General features: G+C 42.9%; 1 protein-coding gene across 1 annotated transcript in view; it reads left to right on the forward strand.

Annotated features, from left to right (window-relative positions):
- ankrd29 (ankyrin repeat domain 29) overlaps positions 1-18,349 on the forward strand; it is a 139,049-nt gene that overhangs the window by 44,461 nt on the left and 76,239 nt on the right. Inside the window, exon 7 of the mRNA XM_041189326.1 lies at positions 6,895-6,993. Within this exon, the coding sequence (XP_041045260.1) occupies positions 6,895-6,993 (99 nt within the window). The remainder of the gene's footprint in view (positions 1-6,894; positions 6,994-18,349) is intronic.

Below are 18,349 nucleotides of genomic sequence, written 5' to 3' on the forward strand. Positions count from 1 at the left end.
TCCAGAAACAAATTAAAATAGAATAAAAGTTTTAAATTTGAATTAGTAACATATCCCTGCTCATGTGACAGAGTCACATGAGGGGACATGTTTTATTACATTTTTATTTTTATTTTTTATGTCTCTGCAGCTCTGTGCCTCAGGGAGATTATGAAGCGCTCACTCGCACGCATGCTTGAAGTTCACGCTTGGCCTGCTCATCCTCCTCGCTCCCCGCACAGGCAGCGCTCAAGACTGCCGCTCGCGTTTCATGCTGGGTGGGCTTTAATTGGCCCATCAGCATGAAATCGCAGTGCGGTGCCAGTTGCGGGCTTCCTGACCACCCTGCCTGCTCCCAGTGAGCCCGCTCGCCAAGGGCAAAATTCTGCCCATAACCTCATTGAATGGTACAATGGGTTTGAGGGGCTGAACGGTGGTGTACCCCTGTCCCCACATTCCTATGGTATAAAACTATCATCAATTGTTGTAAACTATCTGGTTCTCTAATGTCCTTTAGGGAAGGAAATTTGCCATAGTTACCTGGCCTGGCCTACATGTGACTCCAGATCCACAGCAATGTGGTTGACTCTTAGCTGCCCTCTGAAATGGCTTAGCGAGCTACTCAATCCACAAGCAATTAGGGATGGGCAACAAATGCTGGCCTTGCCAGCGACGCCCACATCCCATGAAAGAATTTTTTTTTAAATCCCACCGTTCTATTTGAAGTAGAGCGATGGAACTCTCCCCTGGCAAACATCAATCCCTCAGCCAACATCACTAAAATAAATTATTTGGTCACTATCACATTGTTGTTTGTAGAAACTTGCTGTGTGCAAATTAGCTGCCATGTTTCCTGCATTGCAACAGTGCCCAAGCTTGAGTGCTTCATTGGTTATGAAGAATTTTGGCATATTGTGAGGTTGTACAAGGTGTTATAGAAATGCAAGTCTATCTTTTAACTGTTGTGAAGAATCAAAGGGAAGAAACAACTTAAAACTGAAAAATACATTGTTTCAAGAACTTAGATTTTATTTGTTCAATGTTTTTTAAAAAGAACAATAAAACTTGTTTTAGTGCAATATTTCCAATTTCTCATAGACCCTAGAGGATATGTTTTACGATCTTATTTGTCCAGCACAGAGCTTGATGACTTTTGTATATTCAAACACAGAGCTCAGTGCACTCCAATGGATTTTCTCATTCACAAATTTTAAAATTCTGATCTTACTTAAAACAATAATTTTATTTGAATAACACCTTTAATGTAGAAAACTGCTCCAGTGCAACTTATTGAGGCATGGAGAAGAAATACCTAATAAGCAATTAGATACATTGATTTTAATTTTCCAAAATTCCCTAGATTCTGGAAAGGTCCCATCAGATTGAAAAGTAACGAATGTGACTCCCAATTCAAAAAAGGAGGGACACAGAAAGGAGGAAACTACAGGCCAGTTAGCTTAACATCTGTCATAGGAAAATTGCTGGAATCTGTTATTAAGGAGATTATAGTGGGGCAGTGAGAAAATCTCAATGCAATCAGGCAGAGTCAACATTGTTTTGTGAAGGGGAAATAATGTTTGACTAATTTATTGGTGTTCTTTGAGGAAGTAACATGCAACATGGATAAATGGGCACCTGTGGATGTGCTATACTTAGATTTCCAGACGGCATTTGACATGGTGCCACATCAAAGGTTACTATGCAAGATAAGAGTTCATGGTGTAGGGAGTAACATATCAGTATAGAGAGGGGATTGGTTAGTTAACAGGAAACAGAAGAGTAGGCACAAGTAAGTCATTTTCCAGTTTGCAAGGTGTAATGAGTGGAGAGATCATTACTGGGGCCTCACCTATTTACAATTTATATCAATGACCTGAAAGAAGGGATGAAATGTATGGTTGCTAAATTTGCTGATGACACAAAGATTGATAGGAAAGTAAGTAAAAGCATATAAGTCTGCAAAGAGACATAGACAGGTTAAGTGAACGGGCAAAAATTTGGCAGATGGAGTATAATGTGGGAAAAAATGAACTTGTCCACCCTGGAAGGACGATTAGAAAAGCAGCATATTATTTAAATGGAGAGAAATTGCAGGACTCAGGTTTTTCATTCATAGGCTGCAGATGTCGCATTTATTGCCCATCTCTAATTGTCCATGAGAAAGTGGTGGTGAGCTGCCTTCTTGAATTGCTGCAGCCCATGGTTGTTAATGTTAGAATCATGCTGCAATTGAATGCATGCTTTAAGTATGCAATTAACAGCAGCTGCCACCAACTGGGAAAAGATTAGCGATTTATTGCAAGTGTGTAAAAACCAGTTCACACTGGGTGTGGTGGGGAACAAGAGGAATCTGTGCCATTACTGTGTAGTTTTTGAAACAAACTTAGACTAAGGAAAAGATTAGCTTCAGTTTCATCCTTTCCTCAATGCATAAACAGTGAGATTAACATATGCTGTTGGTACACCCAGATTGCTGTTCGAAAGGGAGCTTCAGGGTTTTGACTCAGTGACAGAGAGGGAACGGTGATACCGTTCAAATCAGGCCAGTGTGTGGCTTGGAGAGAGCTCGCAGGTGGTGGTATTCTCATGCACCTGCTACCTTTGTACTTCTCGATGGTAGAGGTCATGTGTCAGAAGAGTCTTGTTAAGTTGCTGTAGTGAAGGTGGTGGATGGGGTGCCAATCAAGCAGGCTCCTTTGTCCTAGATAGTATCCAGGAGCATTGTTGGAGCCATACTCATGGAAGCAAGTGGAGCCTAATCCATCATGCCCCTGACTTGTGCCTTGTAGTTAGTGGACAGGTTTTGGGATGTCATGTTATGATACAGCAGGTGGTATTTGCCAGGTTAACCAAATCCACAAGGGAAACTTAGCCACGCTGTTACAACAGTTTTGCAGTTTGTATTTAGTACAAGAAGGTTTTTGCACAGAATTTGGATGTAATGAGTCCACTAAACTTTAGAGATTTTAAAAAGTAAATTGAAACATTTATTAAGAAAAGAATAAAACACATATGCAAGATTACAGTTACACAATCACTTAATATTATAGCAGTTCCCAAAATTTCCTAAGTAACCAGACCCCCAACTATAGGCCCCCTTTAAGGCAACAGTCCAAAATAGATTTTAGATTTATGGAGACTATCCAGCAAGGTTACCACAAGCACCCATTTGACAGTAGAATTCCAAAGGCTTTTAACACAATTTTGGTGACTGGGAAAGCAGACTTCTACAAAGTGGCTAAAGGCTTTTCCCCAAATCTGTTTCACATGGTGTACCTTTCAGATCTCACATGGCCACACCTCATACAGCCTTCCATCCTTCTTTAAATATATTTCTCCTTCTTTGATTTGTAAATCCTATTGTTCCCACATTTTATCATTATGGTCAGCACTTCTGGGAAAAATCAACATAATAACATTGCCCTGTTTATTTTGCCAGCCGTAAAAACATTATCATGTCTCTTTGAAACTCCAGCAACTTTTCCCCTTATCTGAAAATGCAAATTTCATTCACACCCTATCTGCTGACTTTACCCTAGCTCACTCATCAGCATTTCATATGCCTTTTTACACTTGTTTTGATAATTTCAACCTTGCAGTCTACCCATCTCTAATTTAACTAAATCAGCCACACACACAACCACACATACACAAAGAAGCCTGCTTTACAATACTCCACAATAATATTATGAAAAATATGATAGTTCCGTGACAGTCGGGAGGTGAGTCACTCACCGCAAAATTCCCAGCCTCTGACCTGCTCTTGTAGCTACAGTGAGTGTTGTGGGAGCTGCACTCATCCAGGCAAGTGGAAAGTATTCTATCACACTTATGACTTGTGCCTTGTAGATGGTGGACAGGCTATGGGGTGTCAGGAGGTGAGTTAATTGTCACACTATTCCTAGCTTTTGACCTGCTCTTGGAGCATTTATATGGCGAGTCCAGTTCAGTTTCTGGTCAATGGTAACTCCCAGGATGTTGGTAATGGGGGATTCAGTGATGGTAATGCCATTAAATGTCAAGGGGCGATGATTGGATTCTCTCTTGTTGGAGATGGTCATTGCCTGACATTGTGTGGCACGAATGTTACTTGTCACTTATCAGCCCAAGCCTGGATATTGCCCAGCCTTGTTGCATTTGGACTGCTTCAGTATCTGAGGAGTTGCGAATGATGCTGAACATTGTGCAATCATCAGCGAACATCCCCACTTCTGACCTTACAGTTGAAGGAAGGTCATTGATGAAGCAGCTGAAGATGATTGGGCCTAGGACACTACCCTGAGGAACTCCTGCAGTGATGTCCTAGAGCTGAGATGACTGACCTCCAACAACCACAACCATCTTCCTTTGTGCTAGTTATGACTCCAACCAGTGGAGAGTTTTCCCCCAGATTCTCATTGACTCCAGTTTTGCTAGGACTGCTTGATGCCACACTCAGTCAAATGCTGCCTTGATGTCAAGGGCAGTCACTCTCACCTCACCTCGGGAGTTCAGCTCTTTGGTCCATGTTTGAACCCAGACTGTAATGAGGTCAGGAGCTGAGCAGCCCTGGTGGAACCCAAACTGGGTATCAGTGAGCAGGTTATTGTGAAGCAAGTGCCGCTTGATAGCACTGTTGATGACCCCTTCCATTACATTACTGATGATGGAGATAGACTGATGGGACGGTCATTGGCCAGTTTGGATTTGTCCACCTTTTTTGTACAGGACATACCTGGGCAATTTTCTACATAGCTGCTTAGATGCCAGTGTTGTAGCTGTACTGGAACAACTTAGCTAGGCCGCGTACAAGTCTTCAGTACTATTGCCGGAATATTGTCAGGCTCATAGTCTTTGCAGTACCCAGTGCCTTCAGCCGTTTCTTGATATCATTTGGAGTGAATTGAATTGGCTGAAGACTGGCATTTGTCATGCTGGGGAACACCATGTGTGGTGAATGTTACTTGCCTCTTGTCAGCCCAAGCCTGGATATTGCCCAAGTCCTACTGCATTCAGACATGGATCTGAGGAGTCACGAATGGTGCTGAATATACTACAATCATCAGCGAACATCTGCACCTCTGACCTTATGATGGAGGAAGGTCATTGATGATGCAGCTGCAGATGGTTAGGCCTAGGAAACTACTCTGAGGGCAGAGGGATCTGGGTGCCCTGCTACATGAATTACAAAAAGCTAGTATGCAGGAACAGCAAGTGACTTGAAGGCAAATGGAATGTTTTCGTTTATTGCAAGGGGAATGGAATATAAAAGTAGGGATGTTTCGCTACAGTTGTGAGACCACATCTGGAGTACTGAGGAGTCGATTATTTTGGAATGAGATTAGGAGAAATTATTTCATTCAAAGGGTTGTCAATCTTTCGAAATCTCTGCTGCAGATGGCTTGGATGTTTCATCATTGAATAGATTTAAGGCTGGGATAAACAGATTTTTGGTCTCCCAGGGAATCAAGGGATAATGGGATCAGGCAGGAAAGTGGAGTTGAAACCCAAGATCAGCCATGGTTGTACTGAATGGCGGAGTAGACTTGATGGGCCATATGGTCTACTCCTGCTCCGACTTCATGTGTCTTTGTGTATGTTCTTGTGTACAGTTTTAAATAGCCTCCTTATTTCAGTAAGGATATAAAACATTAGAAACAGTTCAGAGAAGGTTCACTCGACTGATACCTGGGATGATGGGGGGTTATCTTCTGAGGAAAGGTTGGTCAGCCTCGGCCTGTATCCATTGGACTTTATAAGAATGAGAGGTGATCTTATTGAAACATATGAGATCCTGAAGAGACTTTACAGGATGGATGCTGAAAGGATGTTTCCCCTTGTGGGAAACCAAAACTAGGAGGCACATTTTAAAAATAAGGGGTCTCCTATTTAAGACGGAGATGAAGAGAAATTTTCTCTCAGAGGGTCGTGAAACTTTGGAACTCTCTTCTCCAGAGAACGGTGGAGGCATGGTCCTTGAATATTTTCAAAGCAGAGGTAGGTAGATTATTGACTAACAAAGAAGTCAAAGGTTATTGGAAGATGGGGGAAATATGGAGCTGAGACCACAATCAGATCAGCCATGGGGCAGAATTTTGCCCTTGGCGTGCGGGCTCGGCAGGGGCGGGCGGGGGTGGTCAGGAAGCCGACCGCTGCCTGCGATCGGCACTGCATCGCAATTTCACGGTGGTGGGCCAGTTAAGGCCCGCCCAGCGTGAAACACGAGCGGCAGAGCTGAGTGCTGCCTGTGTGGGTGGGGGGAGGAGAGTGAGCAGGCCAAGCTGCCTCATGGAGATGAAGAGATACAACAAAAAATAATCAAGAAAATAAACGTGTAGTAAAACATGTCACATGAGCAGGGACATGTTGTTAATTCAATTGCAAAACTTTTAAATTATTTTTATTTGCTTTTGGAAACCTCATCCCACTCGTGGATGAGATTTCCAAAAAACTGCAAAGGCCGCTTGGCCTTTTCACCTGTCCATTAACCGTTAGTTTGAACAGGCAGCGAAAAATTTAGCTTAATTGATTATTTAATGGCTTTAACAGGCCTTTTATCGGCGGCCAAGCTGCTGGCTCCAGCGCGCGTTCACCGACTGAAATCTCTCGCAACTGCACGTTGACATCAGCACGCTCGGCCATCGTCAACTCGCATCATTTCACACTCGAGCAGGTTGGGCGGGCGCCCATCCACCATGCGGAAATTTCTGCCCATGACCTTATTGACTGGCACAGCAGACTCAAGGGGCTGAATGGCCTACTCCTGCACCTAATTCATATGTACATGTGTTAAATGCAAACTGATAAAATTTTAGATTTTCTTAAGCATGGTGTGATTTTTTTTGTTAAAATTTGTGGGCAGAAATTTCATTCTCACACTTTCCAAATTTTTTTTAAAGAGCACAGAGATAGACCAGATTCCTTTCTTTGTTTCAGGATGGTGCTACATCACTTTTTCTGGCAGCGCAAGGAGGCCATCTTAATGTGGTTCACATGCTACTTGCTTCAGGGGCAAAGATTGACCAACCAAGAGAGGTATATATTGTGCTTTATATTTGCAGAAATATGTGAATTAATTAATCTAACTAACTCCAACAACTTGACTGGCTTATTATAACATTACCTTGCATTGCATTAGAAGCAGTCCAGAAAAGGTTTACTCCACTCATTCCTGGGACAAAGGCCTTATCTTATGAAGAAAGGTTGAACTGGTTGGGCCTATAGGTGACTAGCTCTCAGGAAAAGGTAAAGAGACACTTTGGGACTGTATGAGTTTTCAGGGGTTGCTGGTGAACCGTTGAGAGTGGAGGGTGGGTTGAGGAGGGAGTTGTTGAACCTGTGAAAATGGAAAATGTGGCAAACATGTCTAATCAGGTGGGCAAGAGAAGTGGAAACGTGCAGATGCGCACTGCACATGCACGAAATTTAAAGGTCTAAAATATGAGAGGGACAGCATCCTAGAAACATAGCATCATACAACCTGGGACACGGGACAAAAGCCTCGATTACAAGACGCTGCCATCAAACCCGGGACAGTTGGTCACTCCATTGGAGTTTAGAAGAACGAGGGGTGATCTTATTCAAACATATAAGATTCTGAGGGGACTTGTGATGGTAGGGACAGGGAGGTAGTTTCCGCTTGTGGGGGAGACTAGAATTAGGTGACCCAGTTTAAAATTAAGGGGGTCTCACTTTTAAGACAGAGATTAGGAGAATTTTTTTTCTCTCAGAAGGTTGTTAGTCTGTGGAATTCTCTGCTCAGAAAGCGATGGAGGCTGGGTCATTGAATTTATTCAAGGCAGAGTTAGACAGATTTTTGATAATCAAGAGAGTCAATGGCTATTGAGGCAAACAGAAAAGTAGAGTTGAGAGCACAGCCAGAACAGCCATGATCTTATTGAATGGCTGAGCAGGCTCTAAGGGCCGAATTGCCTGCTCGTGCTCATAAGCCTTATGTCCCTATGAAAGCCAGTAGAGAGAAAAATGCAACTTTGTTCAACCTTTGGATGTTGAAGCCTACTTAACACTTTTCATACCTGTACGCATAGTGCTAGTTCATGTACAGAATGTGCTCAAAGCTCAGGAGAATCCACAGATCATTCCAAAGATTAGATTTAATGGAAGACAGTTCTGTAGGTCCAAAATTCCCAGAGTTTATTCCCAATGAGTGAAGCTTGACACCAGAAACACATTCTTCTATCATCTATTTGTGTATCTATTCTTCTAGTACCCAGAAGAAAAGATGCTCTAATTAGGCTTCTTTCAAAAACTCAGAATGATTAATTTATTTTAAAACAAAACTTCTCTTAACAAGTTGCAAGTACTGGTTATCTCACAATTGTAATCGGGAAGTATAACTATCTATCTCTTCCTAAAGAATTCCCCCAGCAACACACAGACACACACACAGGTAAACAAAGGACAAACACCATTTCCAAATGTGTTTCATTCACAAAGAAGACAGAAAAAGATATGTAGCACATATAAACAGAATTCAAAGATGCACCTACTCAGCCGTTCACTCCTTAAACAGAATCTGTTCAGTTTTCTACCTTTCTTGCCTAGAATGACAATTATAAAAAAGTGTACATTCTTGATAATGCATCAGCAATCATATAATCCTTCCCAGCAATATGAATAATCTTTTAGGTTATAAGACAAGCTCCATTGAAAGTCTTTCATTCTGAGTCTTAAATTTTTCCACAAAGGCCAAAGGGTTATGGTCAGTAAGTACCAATGTTTCTTTACAGCAAAGATGGATATATACCTCAAAATGCTTAGGAGCCAGTAACAATCCCAGGGTTTCCTTTTCTACTGTAGATTATCTCTTTTGATGCCGATTTAATTTTTTAGAGAAGTAACTCTTTCGAGTACAAACCCGTTTCCATCTGTTTCAGATGAAGTTATATTGTTTCATAGTTTGCCATTGTGAGATTTGAACTCTTGATCTTGGGGTTACAAACCCAGTACCATAACCACTTGGCTATTTAGGCCCCACCGGCTTCCCTATGCCTGATTCATCTTCTTGCAATAAGATTGCACCCACCCCCAAATCACTAATGTTGATTGTCAGCTTGACGGGTTTAGCGAAATGAGAGGCGGCTAATATTGGTTCATTAGTTAGAATCGCCTTCAGCTTCTCAAAAGCTGTCTGGCACTCTCTTGACCATACCACCTTTGCTTTTTTTTGCAATAAATCCGTTAGTGGAGCCACTATAGTGCTGAAGTTTGACACAAATTTACGATAGAAACCGCACATCCCTAAAAATCTCATGATTTCCTATTTAGTTTTAAAGAAGGGAATTCCATGAAAGCCTGTATCTTTGTTGTTCTTGGCAAGACTTGTCCCTGCCCTATGATATGCTCTAGTTAAGTTATTCACACTTTTGCGAACTACTTCTGGCAAGGCTTATTACTAGATCTGGCAACTGTAATTGTTTACATAGGACTTCCAGTTGTTTTAAATGATCTTTCCATGTGCTACTATAAACCAATACTTCATCCAAGTAAATCACACAGTTAGGAACACTGGTTACAAATTGAATCATTAGTTTTTGGAAAGTGGCTGGATCATTTTTTAGTCCAAATGACATTACTGGACTTTGGTATAGCCTATTTGGTGTGACAAAAGCTGATATCTCCTTAGCTCCTGATGTTAAATGTACTTGCCAATATCCTTTCAACAAATCTATCTTAGTAAGGAACATGGCACTGGCAATCCTGTCAATACAGTCTTGTAGACGAGGGATTGGGTAGGAATCCGTTTTTGTTACCGCATTAACCTTTCTATAGTCTATGTAGAATCTGGTTGACCCATCAGGTTTCGGCACTAACACTACTGGAGAGCACCAACTGCTTTGACTAGACTCAATTAGGTGATTTTCTAACATATATTGAATTCCTGCTGTCACTTGAGCTTGTTTCTCTGGACTTCCTTACATCCACATCACACATGGCTAAAGTTGTAGACCCTGGTTTATCATTACAGATCCCTTTAAATTTAGTAAGTAAGCTCACTTGATCTTCTCATTGGCCTACCTTTGGGCAGAATTTTCTGCTTGTCGGGCGGGCGGGCCCGATCTCCGGTGGGCGGGGAGCCAATCCCTGTCGGAGAAGCAGTCCCTGCCACCATTTTAAGTGGGCGGGCCAATTAAGGCCCGCCCAGCGTGATGCACAGCGGGAAGCGCTATGCGCTCCCTGTGCGGGCAGGAGGGGATTCCCCAAATGTGAGAGTGCACTTTTTTGCGCATGCGCATGAAAGAATGCATATCTCGCTGAGGCTAAGTGCTATCTCAGGGAGATCGCTGAAAGTTGTTCAAACATTTAAAATAGAGAAATAAAAAAATCCTTAACATGCCCCCCTCATGTGACAATGTCACACGAGATGGGACATGTTAATAAATTTCACTAAAACTTTATTAAAGTTTTTTTTTAACCCTACATGAAACCTCATCCCGCCGGTGGATGAGATTTCATGTTTTTTCAGAAGCCCACCGGGGCTCCTGGCCTGCCCACCAACCTTAAGGTTGGACGGGCAGGTCCTTTAATTGTTTTAATTATCCTGTCAATGGCCTCAATTGGCTATTGACAGGTCGGCGGGCGCACAGCTGATTTTGCTGTGCCCCCACCTTCCTGAAGATTTAAATGGGGTGGGTTCCCCCCGACATCATCCCGCATCATTTTGCCTGTCGGCGAGCAGGCCCCGCCCCCCCCCGCTCGCCGAGGGCAAAATTCAGCCCTTTAAGTATGAAAATTTGGTGTCCGGCTGTCCTAATATTTCAGTGTTAACTAACCAGATAGTTCAATTTGTGAACTATCTCCTTCTACCTCACTGTCACTGCCTCTTTCATCCTGCACTATGCTTACAAACTGACAAACCTGCTCTTCCTATCTTCCTACCTACGATGATATTGTTTTACCATGTTGATATGACATAGCCGATTCTTTTTCTAATGATCTGAAGTATTTATCAAATAATTGACTTTACTAACCCTCTTGATTACCTTGTATGGACCACAGAACCATGTTTTCAGAGATTCCCCCTGTAAAGGCAATAATACTAATACTTCATCCACTGGTTGTAAAGTTCGGGGGGTTGCAATTTGCTTATCTGCCCATTCCTTCATCTTTGAGAAACTTTAAGATGCTTTTGAGCCACTTTGCAGTCTCCCATGAGCTGTTCATGGAACATGGACACATAGGGGAGAATTTTCCCCCGATCAGGTCTGTGCCACCATTTTACGTGTGTGGGCCAATTAAGGCCCGCCCAGCATGACGCACGCCCGGAAACACTGAGCGCTCCTTATGTGGGTGGGGACGGATTCCCTGAGTCAGGGCCTGTACTCTTCTGCGCGCTCCCTGTGGCACAGAGGTGCTTCAGGGTGATAAGTTTAAGTTTTAAAAAGCTGAATAAAGGAAAGAAAAAATTTTAAAACATGTCACATGAGCTGGGACCTGTCAAAGACCTTTTAAAAAATTTTATTCAATATATAAACACTTCATGAAACCTCATCCTGCCTGTGGATGAGGTTCCATGAAAAATGCAACCTGGGCTCTTCACCTGTCCACCAACCTTAAGGTTGGACGGGCAGCATTCTTAACTGCTTTAATTGATTTCTTAATGGCCTTTATTGGTCGTTGACATTTTGGCAGGCGCTCAGCCGACTGCAGTGCGCGCCCGCCGAACAAAATATCATATCGGGCGCAGGCCTGATGTCATCATGCGTCATTTAACACATTGGTGAGTGGGCCCCTCACCTGCATGCCGACCCGAAAATTCTGCCCATAATCTAACCTAGAGGATTCGTCCTTTTCTCCTAAAAACTTTCCTTTGACTAATTTCAGACGACCTCATCTCATGACCATAAATTAATTCAGAAGGGCTAAAACCAGTAGATTCAGTTGGTGAATCTCGGGTAGCAAATAAAGGAAAATCCAGTATTTGTCCCAGTCATGGAGATATTCATGATAATATGCTTTAATCGTTGTTTTGAGAGTTTGATTGTACCTTTATTTGTGGATGATATGCTGTGGACTTTAACTGTTTTATACCCAAACTACTCATTATGTTCTGAAAAATCTGAGACAAAAGATTGGATCATTTTATATCCACCGGTAATCCATCTTGAGTAAACAATTTGGTTAACTTCTTTACCACTACTTTAGTCGTAATTGTCCTTAAAGCCAGGGAATTACAGGCCAGTGAGTCTCACGTCAGTGGTAGGGAAACTATTGGAGAAAGTTCTGAAGGAGAGTATCTATCTCTACTTGGAGAGGCAAAGTTTGATCACGGATAGTCAGCATGGCTTTGTCAGAGGGAGGTCATGCCTAACAAATTTGGTTGAATTTTTTGAGGAGGTGACCAGGCATGTAGATGAGGGTAGTGCAGTTGATGTAGTTTATATGGATTTCAGCAAAGCCCTTGACAAGGTCCCACATGGGAGACTTATAAAGAAAGCAAATGCACATGGGATACAAGGTAATTTGATAGGGTGGATTCAAAATTGGCTTAGTTGTAGGAGACAGAGGGTGATGACAGAAGGATGCTTTAGTGACTGGAAGCCGGTGTCCAGTGGCGTACCACAGGGATCTGTGCTGGGTCCCCTATTATTTGTCATTTATATGAATGACATAGATGACTATGTGGGGGGTAGGATTAGTAAGTTTGTGGATGACACAAAGATTGGCCGGGTGGTTAACAGTGAGGTTGAGTGTCTTGGGCTACAGGAAAATATAGATGGGATGGTCAAATGGGCAGATGGAATTTAACCCTGAAAAGTGTGAGGTGTTACACTTTGGAAGGAGTAATTTGACAAGGAAGTATTCAAAGAACGGCATGACACTAGGAAGTTCTGAGGAACAAAGGGACCTTGGTGTGTGTGTCCATAGATCTCTGAAGGCGGAGTGGCATGTTAGTGGGGTGGTGAAAAAGGCATATGGGACACTAGCCTTTATCAACAGAGGCATAGATTACAAAAGTAGGGAGGTCATGTTGGAGTTGTATAGAATCTTAGTGAGGCCACAGCTGGAGTACTGTGTGCAGTTCTGGTTGCCACATTATAGGAAGGATGTGATTGCACTGGAGGGGGTGCAGAGGAGATTCATCAGGATGTTGCCTGGGATGAAACATTTAAGTTACGAAGAGAGGTTGGAAGGACTTGGGTTGCTTTCGTTGGAGCAAAGAAAACTGAGGGGCAACTTGATCGAGGTGTACAAGATTATGAGGGGCATGGACAGGGTGGATAGGGAGCAGCTGTTCCCCTTATTTGAAGGGTCAGTCATAAGGGGGCATAAGTTCAAGGTGAGGGGCAGGAGGTTTAGGAGGGATGTGAGGAAAACCTTTTTTACCCAGAGGGTAGTGACGGTCTGGACTGCACTGCCTGGGAGGGTGGTGGAGGCAGGTTGCCTCACACCCTTTAAAAAGTACCTGTTGCCTCACACCCTTTAAAAAGTACCTGGATGAGCACTTGGCATGTCATAACATTCAAGGCTATGGGCCAAGTGCTGGTAAATGGGATTAAGTAGGTAGGTCAGGTGTTTCTCACGTGTCGGTGCAGGCTCAATGGGCCGAAAGGCCTCTTCTGCACTGTGATTCTGTGATTCTGTGAAAGGGATGGCCTCTGGAACTCGAGTTGTCATATACGTAATAGTAAGGACACACTGGTGTCCTACTTTCATTTTTGGTAACGGTCCCATGCAGTCCACTATCACCCTACTAAATGGATCCTCAAAACTGGTATGGAAATTAAGGTGCCAGTTTGATTGCATTTCATGGTTTTCCCACCATCAGGCACGTGAGACACATTTTACAAGACTGCATCATGTCCTTATGAAGACCTGGCCAGTAAAACTGCCAGTTTATCCACGCTTAAGTTTTCCACATCCCTACATGTCCTGCCATAGGAATTTCATGTGTCATCCATAATAGCTCTTTACAATATTTGGGTGGTACTACTATCTGATCAACAAGCATCCACTCCTCATCTGTAGGTCTGTGAGGAGGTCTCCACTTCCCCATTTGAATTCCATTTCCACTATAACATTGTGGAACTGCCTTAACCTCAGCTTCAATTTGGGCTGATTGTGCTATTTTAACTCTGGATCAGCTTGTTGAGCCTCAACTAGAGAAGATTTGTTAAACATCTCTTTCGGATTATCTAAATCTTTAAAGGAAGTTTCAGCCAGCCAAATATCTAGCTGTGGTATCACTTTGACTTTCAATGATGGAGTTTGCTTAGCCATTGCGAGGGTCATCACACACGAAGGAAAAATTGCTAGACCCTTTTCCTGTAACTGTTCCATCTCTTTAACTTCACTTGGGCTCTCTGTAATTATGGGAGAAGCTACCAACTGCGCTCCAGCTAAATTATTTCCCAGGAGTAAATCAACACCATCTGTGGGTAACTCCTGAACAACCCTTACCATCACTGTCGCAGGCATCAGGTCACACTCCAAGTGTACCCAGTACAAAGATATGGGCCTATACACCCCACCAATGTCATTGACTAAAACATTGGCTTTTAATGCACTCTCTGCTGGAAATGTTATGCCTTTCCTCGGCAAAAGTGTTTGGGTGGCTCCCTTATCTCTAAGTATAAGAGGCCAGCATTTATTGCCCATCCCTTTTTCTTATTCAAAAATGTTCTGAAATTTCTGCCTGTACATCTCAGGGACTAACTCATCAGCACTGCCATTATCATTGCATCATAATCCACAGAAACCTCTTCTGACATTGATACATAAACCTCATGAGCTCTATCCACCAGCTTACTCTGTAAGAGCAGATTTCTTTTGGCCACATAACTTGCTTAGCTATCTTTTCGAACGAGATAAAGGGTGCCTCTATATCCTTTTCCTCAAACTTTAGGAGAGCTTGCACAAAGTTAAACATTTCCCTACTAGGCTTTGTGTTGGAGGTTTTTCATCATCAGAACCTTGCTCAGCATCTGCAGTCTCATTTTTAAAGTCTAGCCTTTTAAGCCAGTATTCCCTTTCTTGTTCTGTCTTTCTTTTCTCCATTGCTAAGCTCTCTCTTGCTGGAGATTGAGCTTTCTCATTTTCTCTTTTCCCTTTTCCCCTTTTTCCCCTTCTTTTTCTTTTCCTCTTTCCTATCTTTTTCTTCTGCCTCCAATTAAAGCTTTTTCAGTTCCTTTTCATTTTCAAGTTGCCTCATTCTCAACTGGATCTTTACTAACTCAAATGACTCACCCCCTGGGGAATGTGGTCTCTCTGGTATCCTTTCCAATTTCAAATGCTGTGCTATTACCTCAACTATGTCTGCCTTCCTCGTCCCAACAGGTAATTCTAACTCCAACTTATCCGCCAATTCCATTTAGCTGAGTCTTGGACCTGAATCTCATTAGGCACGCGCAATCGGTGGGCCCGGAAGCAGATGTGAAGTGTGCTTCCACCTGCAATCGGCCCCCCGAACACTTTCATGCTGGCTGGCCAATTAACGGCCAGCCAGTGTGAAACACGCACTGAGAAACTCTCAGCGCTGCCAGGGGATTGGGGATGGCGGGGGGGGCGGCACAGGAAGAGGGTGGGTGCCGGTAAAAGTGAGGGTGTGGGTGGGCTGCCTCAGGGAGCTGCAGACCTGGGCAGATTAAATGGCAAAAATAAAATGCACCAAAATGTGTCTATGCAACACATTCAAGCTCCTGACAGCAAAGCTCAAAAAACATCAGTCCCTAGATATCTTTTTTTATTATGTTTCACCCCAGACACTTCATTCACCCTGGATCAAGGTTTCAGCGAAAACGTAAAGGCCACCTGGCTGATTGGCCTGTCCGCCAACTGTAAAAGTGGACTAGCCACATAAAATCTATTTCAATTACTTCCTTAATGTGCTTAATTGCCTGCTTAATTGTTGGTGTGCGAGTGCGTGATGACGTTGGGACGCGCACCTGACTTCATCTCACGCGATTTCACATGCTGTTGGGTTAGGCACACACCCACACGACCAGCATAAAATTCTGGCCTTGGTTGCTTTTACTAAACCAGTCAGGGTTACATTTTCCATCTGTAGAAAAGCCTTAGCAACTTTCAAAGCCATTTCAGCTGGTCTCAGTCCCTTTATCCCTTGCCAATTATTATCCTGCATCCAATCAGCCACTGTCCGCATTTCAAATCCTGCAAGAGCCTCCAATTTATGTTATGACCAGGATGGGAGGAGTGTGTGAATTGTCAAGCCCCACTACACCGCAGGCCATGCCATTAATTTAAATGTTTAATTCTCTCATTGAACTGGTCAATTGTGTACCTATACTTCTAGTACCCAAAAGAAAAGAGTCTCTGACGAGGCTTTTTTCAAAAAACTCAGAATGATTAATTTATTTTTTAAAAAATCTTCTTTTAACAGTACTGGTTAACACACAATTATAATTGGGAAGTACAATTACCTATCTCTTCCTAAAGAATTCCCCCAACACACACACACACAGACAAACAAAGGACAGATAGAGTCTGCCTGCAGAGATGGGCTTTGGAGGATGGGCGTTATAAAATAAAAGTCAAAGTCTACAGGGTCTCGATGCTGTTGCCTGGAGCTCCATCATGTGAAGATGAATTGCTGATCCTGGTGGATGTCTGGAAGTTCTCACCAACAGGTCTCAGCTTTGTAGGTCCAAATGCAGACTGGTTACACTCAGATGAGGGTTCTCTGGCTACGAGTTGATAGTCACACACTATTTTAGACAAGGTAAAGAGAGGGAGCCAATTAGGGTGGCCTTCCTTCCTCAGCTTGTTCCCCAACAAGACTGCCTTCAAATCAAGCTATTTAAGTATTTTTCTTTCATCGATGTGATTTCCAGCAACTTACCAACCTCCTTTTCTGTTTTTTGCTTCATCAGTTAAAGTGATTGCATTTCAAAACAAACCACCAGATCTTCCTCAGGTACCATAAAGGTCAGGTGATTTCTTGGAAGAGGCCTGCTTGCTGACAGTTCCAAAGTGAACTTATGACCTTTTAAAAAAAATCCCAGGTTGACATCCAAATGTCCAGATCATGCCATGTCTCTACATATTGTAGAATAAGTACTCAGTCTTGAGAGATGATTCCAACACACACCTCTAATTAACAATGAGAAGGTGGTGGTGAGCCGCTTTCTCAAACTACTGCTGTTTTTGTGGTGTAGATGCTTCCAGAGTGCTGTTAAAGAGGACATTCCAGGATTTTGATCTAGCAACAGGATGGTGTGTAACTTGGAGGGGAACTTTGTAGGTGATGGTGTTCCCATGTGTCTGCTTCCCTTGGTGGTTGCAAGTTTGGAAGGTGCTGTTGAAAAAGTCAATGTTCCATAATGGAGGGAGTGAATGTTTGAGATGGTGGATGTGGTGTGGATCAAGCAGCTGCCTTGTCCTGGATTGCATCAAACTTCTTGAGTGTTGTTTGGAGCTGCACTCATCCAGTCAGGTGGAGGATATTGCATCAAATTCCAGATTTATGCCTTGTATATGGTGAACAGATTTTTGTAAGTCTGGAGGTGAGTTATGCATCACAGAATTCTCAGCCTCTTGCCTGCTCTTGCAGCTCAGTATTTAGGTAGCTGGTCCAATTAAATTTCTGGCCAATAGTGACCCCGAGGATGTTGATGGTCAGGATTCAATGATGATAATGCAGTTGAACATAAAGACAAGTGATTGTGATTAGATTCTCTCTTATTGGAGATGGTCATTGCCTGTCACTTGTGTGGTGCAAATGTTACTTGTGTTACGACCAGTCCCGGGGTGGGGTTCCCCCATTTTGTTATGATCCCAGATGAGGTACCCCAAATTGTTATGCTCCCAGGTGAGGAGGGATGAACTGGCTCCCTTCCTTTATTCAACACACTTGGTTGGTCGCAAAAAGGTTAATTTAAAAAGGATCCCTTCTGTCCTGGATACCTTTTCCCAGTCCAAATGTATTTATGCTTTAAAAAGGAGCCAATTTAACCAGGCTGTCTTGAATTGAAGAAAGAGTAAGTACTAAACACGAGAAAAAAAAATAAAAACACAACACATACACACAGATTAGAAATGAGAAATTGAGTCCAAAAAATAAAAGTTAAAAAACAATACATGAAACAGTCCTTTGGCTTGTCCCTGAGGAGTAGATGGTGAAATGTTGCAGCTGTTAAGTTGGGGTGACTCCGGTAGCGCTGACTTTGGCAGTTGAGCAATTGGGTTGGAGATTCTTGGCTTTGTAGTATAGCTGAAAGGAGTTGTCCTGTTTCCTTTTCAACTGTGGCTTTGTTGACCTTGAACTTGCTTCCAGCAATCAGAGAGAAAGAGATTTTTTACTTGCAAGTGCAGGGATGCCAAGTTGGCGTTCTTCAGCTGTGACCCTCACAGCACACACACACACATCAGGACAGAACACCAGACTAGCACACAGAGCTAGGGTTGCAGTTGG

This window comes from Carcharodon carcharias, chromosome 6, assembly GCF_017639515.1.
Source record: "Carcharodon carcharias isolate sCarCar2 chromosome 6, sCarCar2.pri, whole genome shotgun sequence".
Taxonomy (NCBI): Eukaryota; Metazoa; Chordata; class Chondrichthyes; order Lamniformes; family Lamnidae; genus Carcharodon; species Carcharodon carcharias.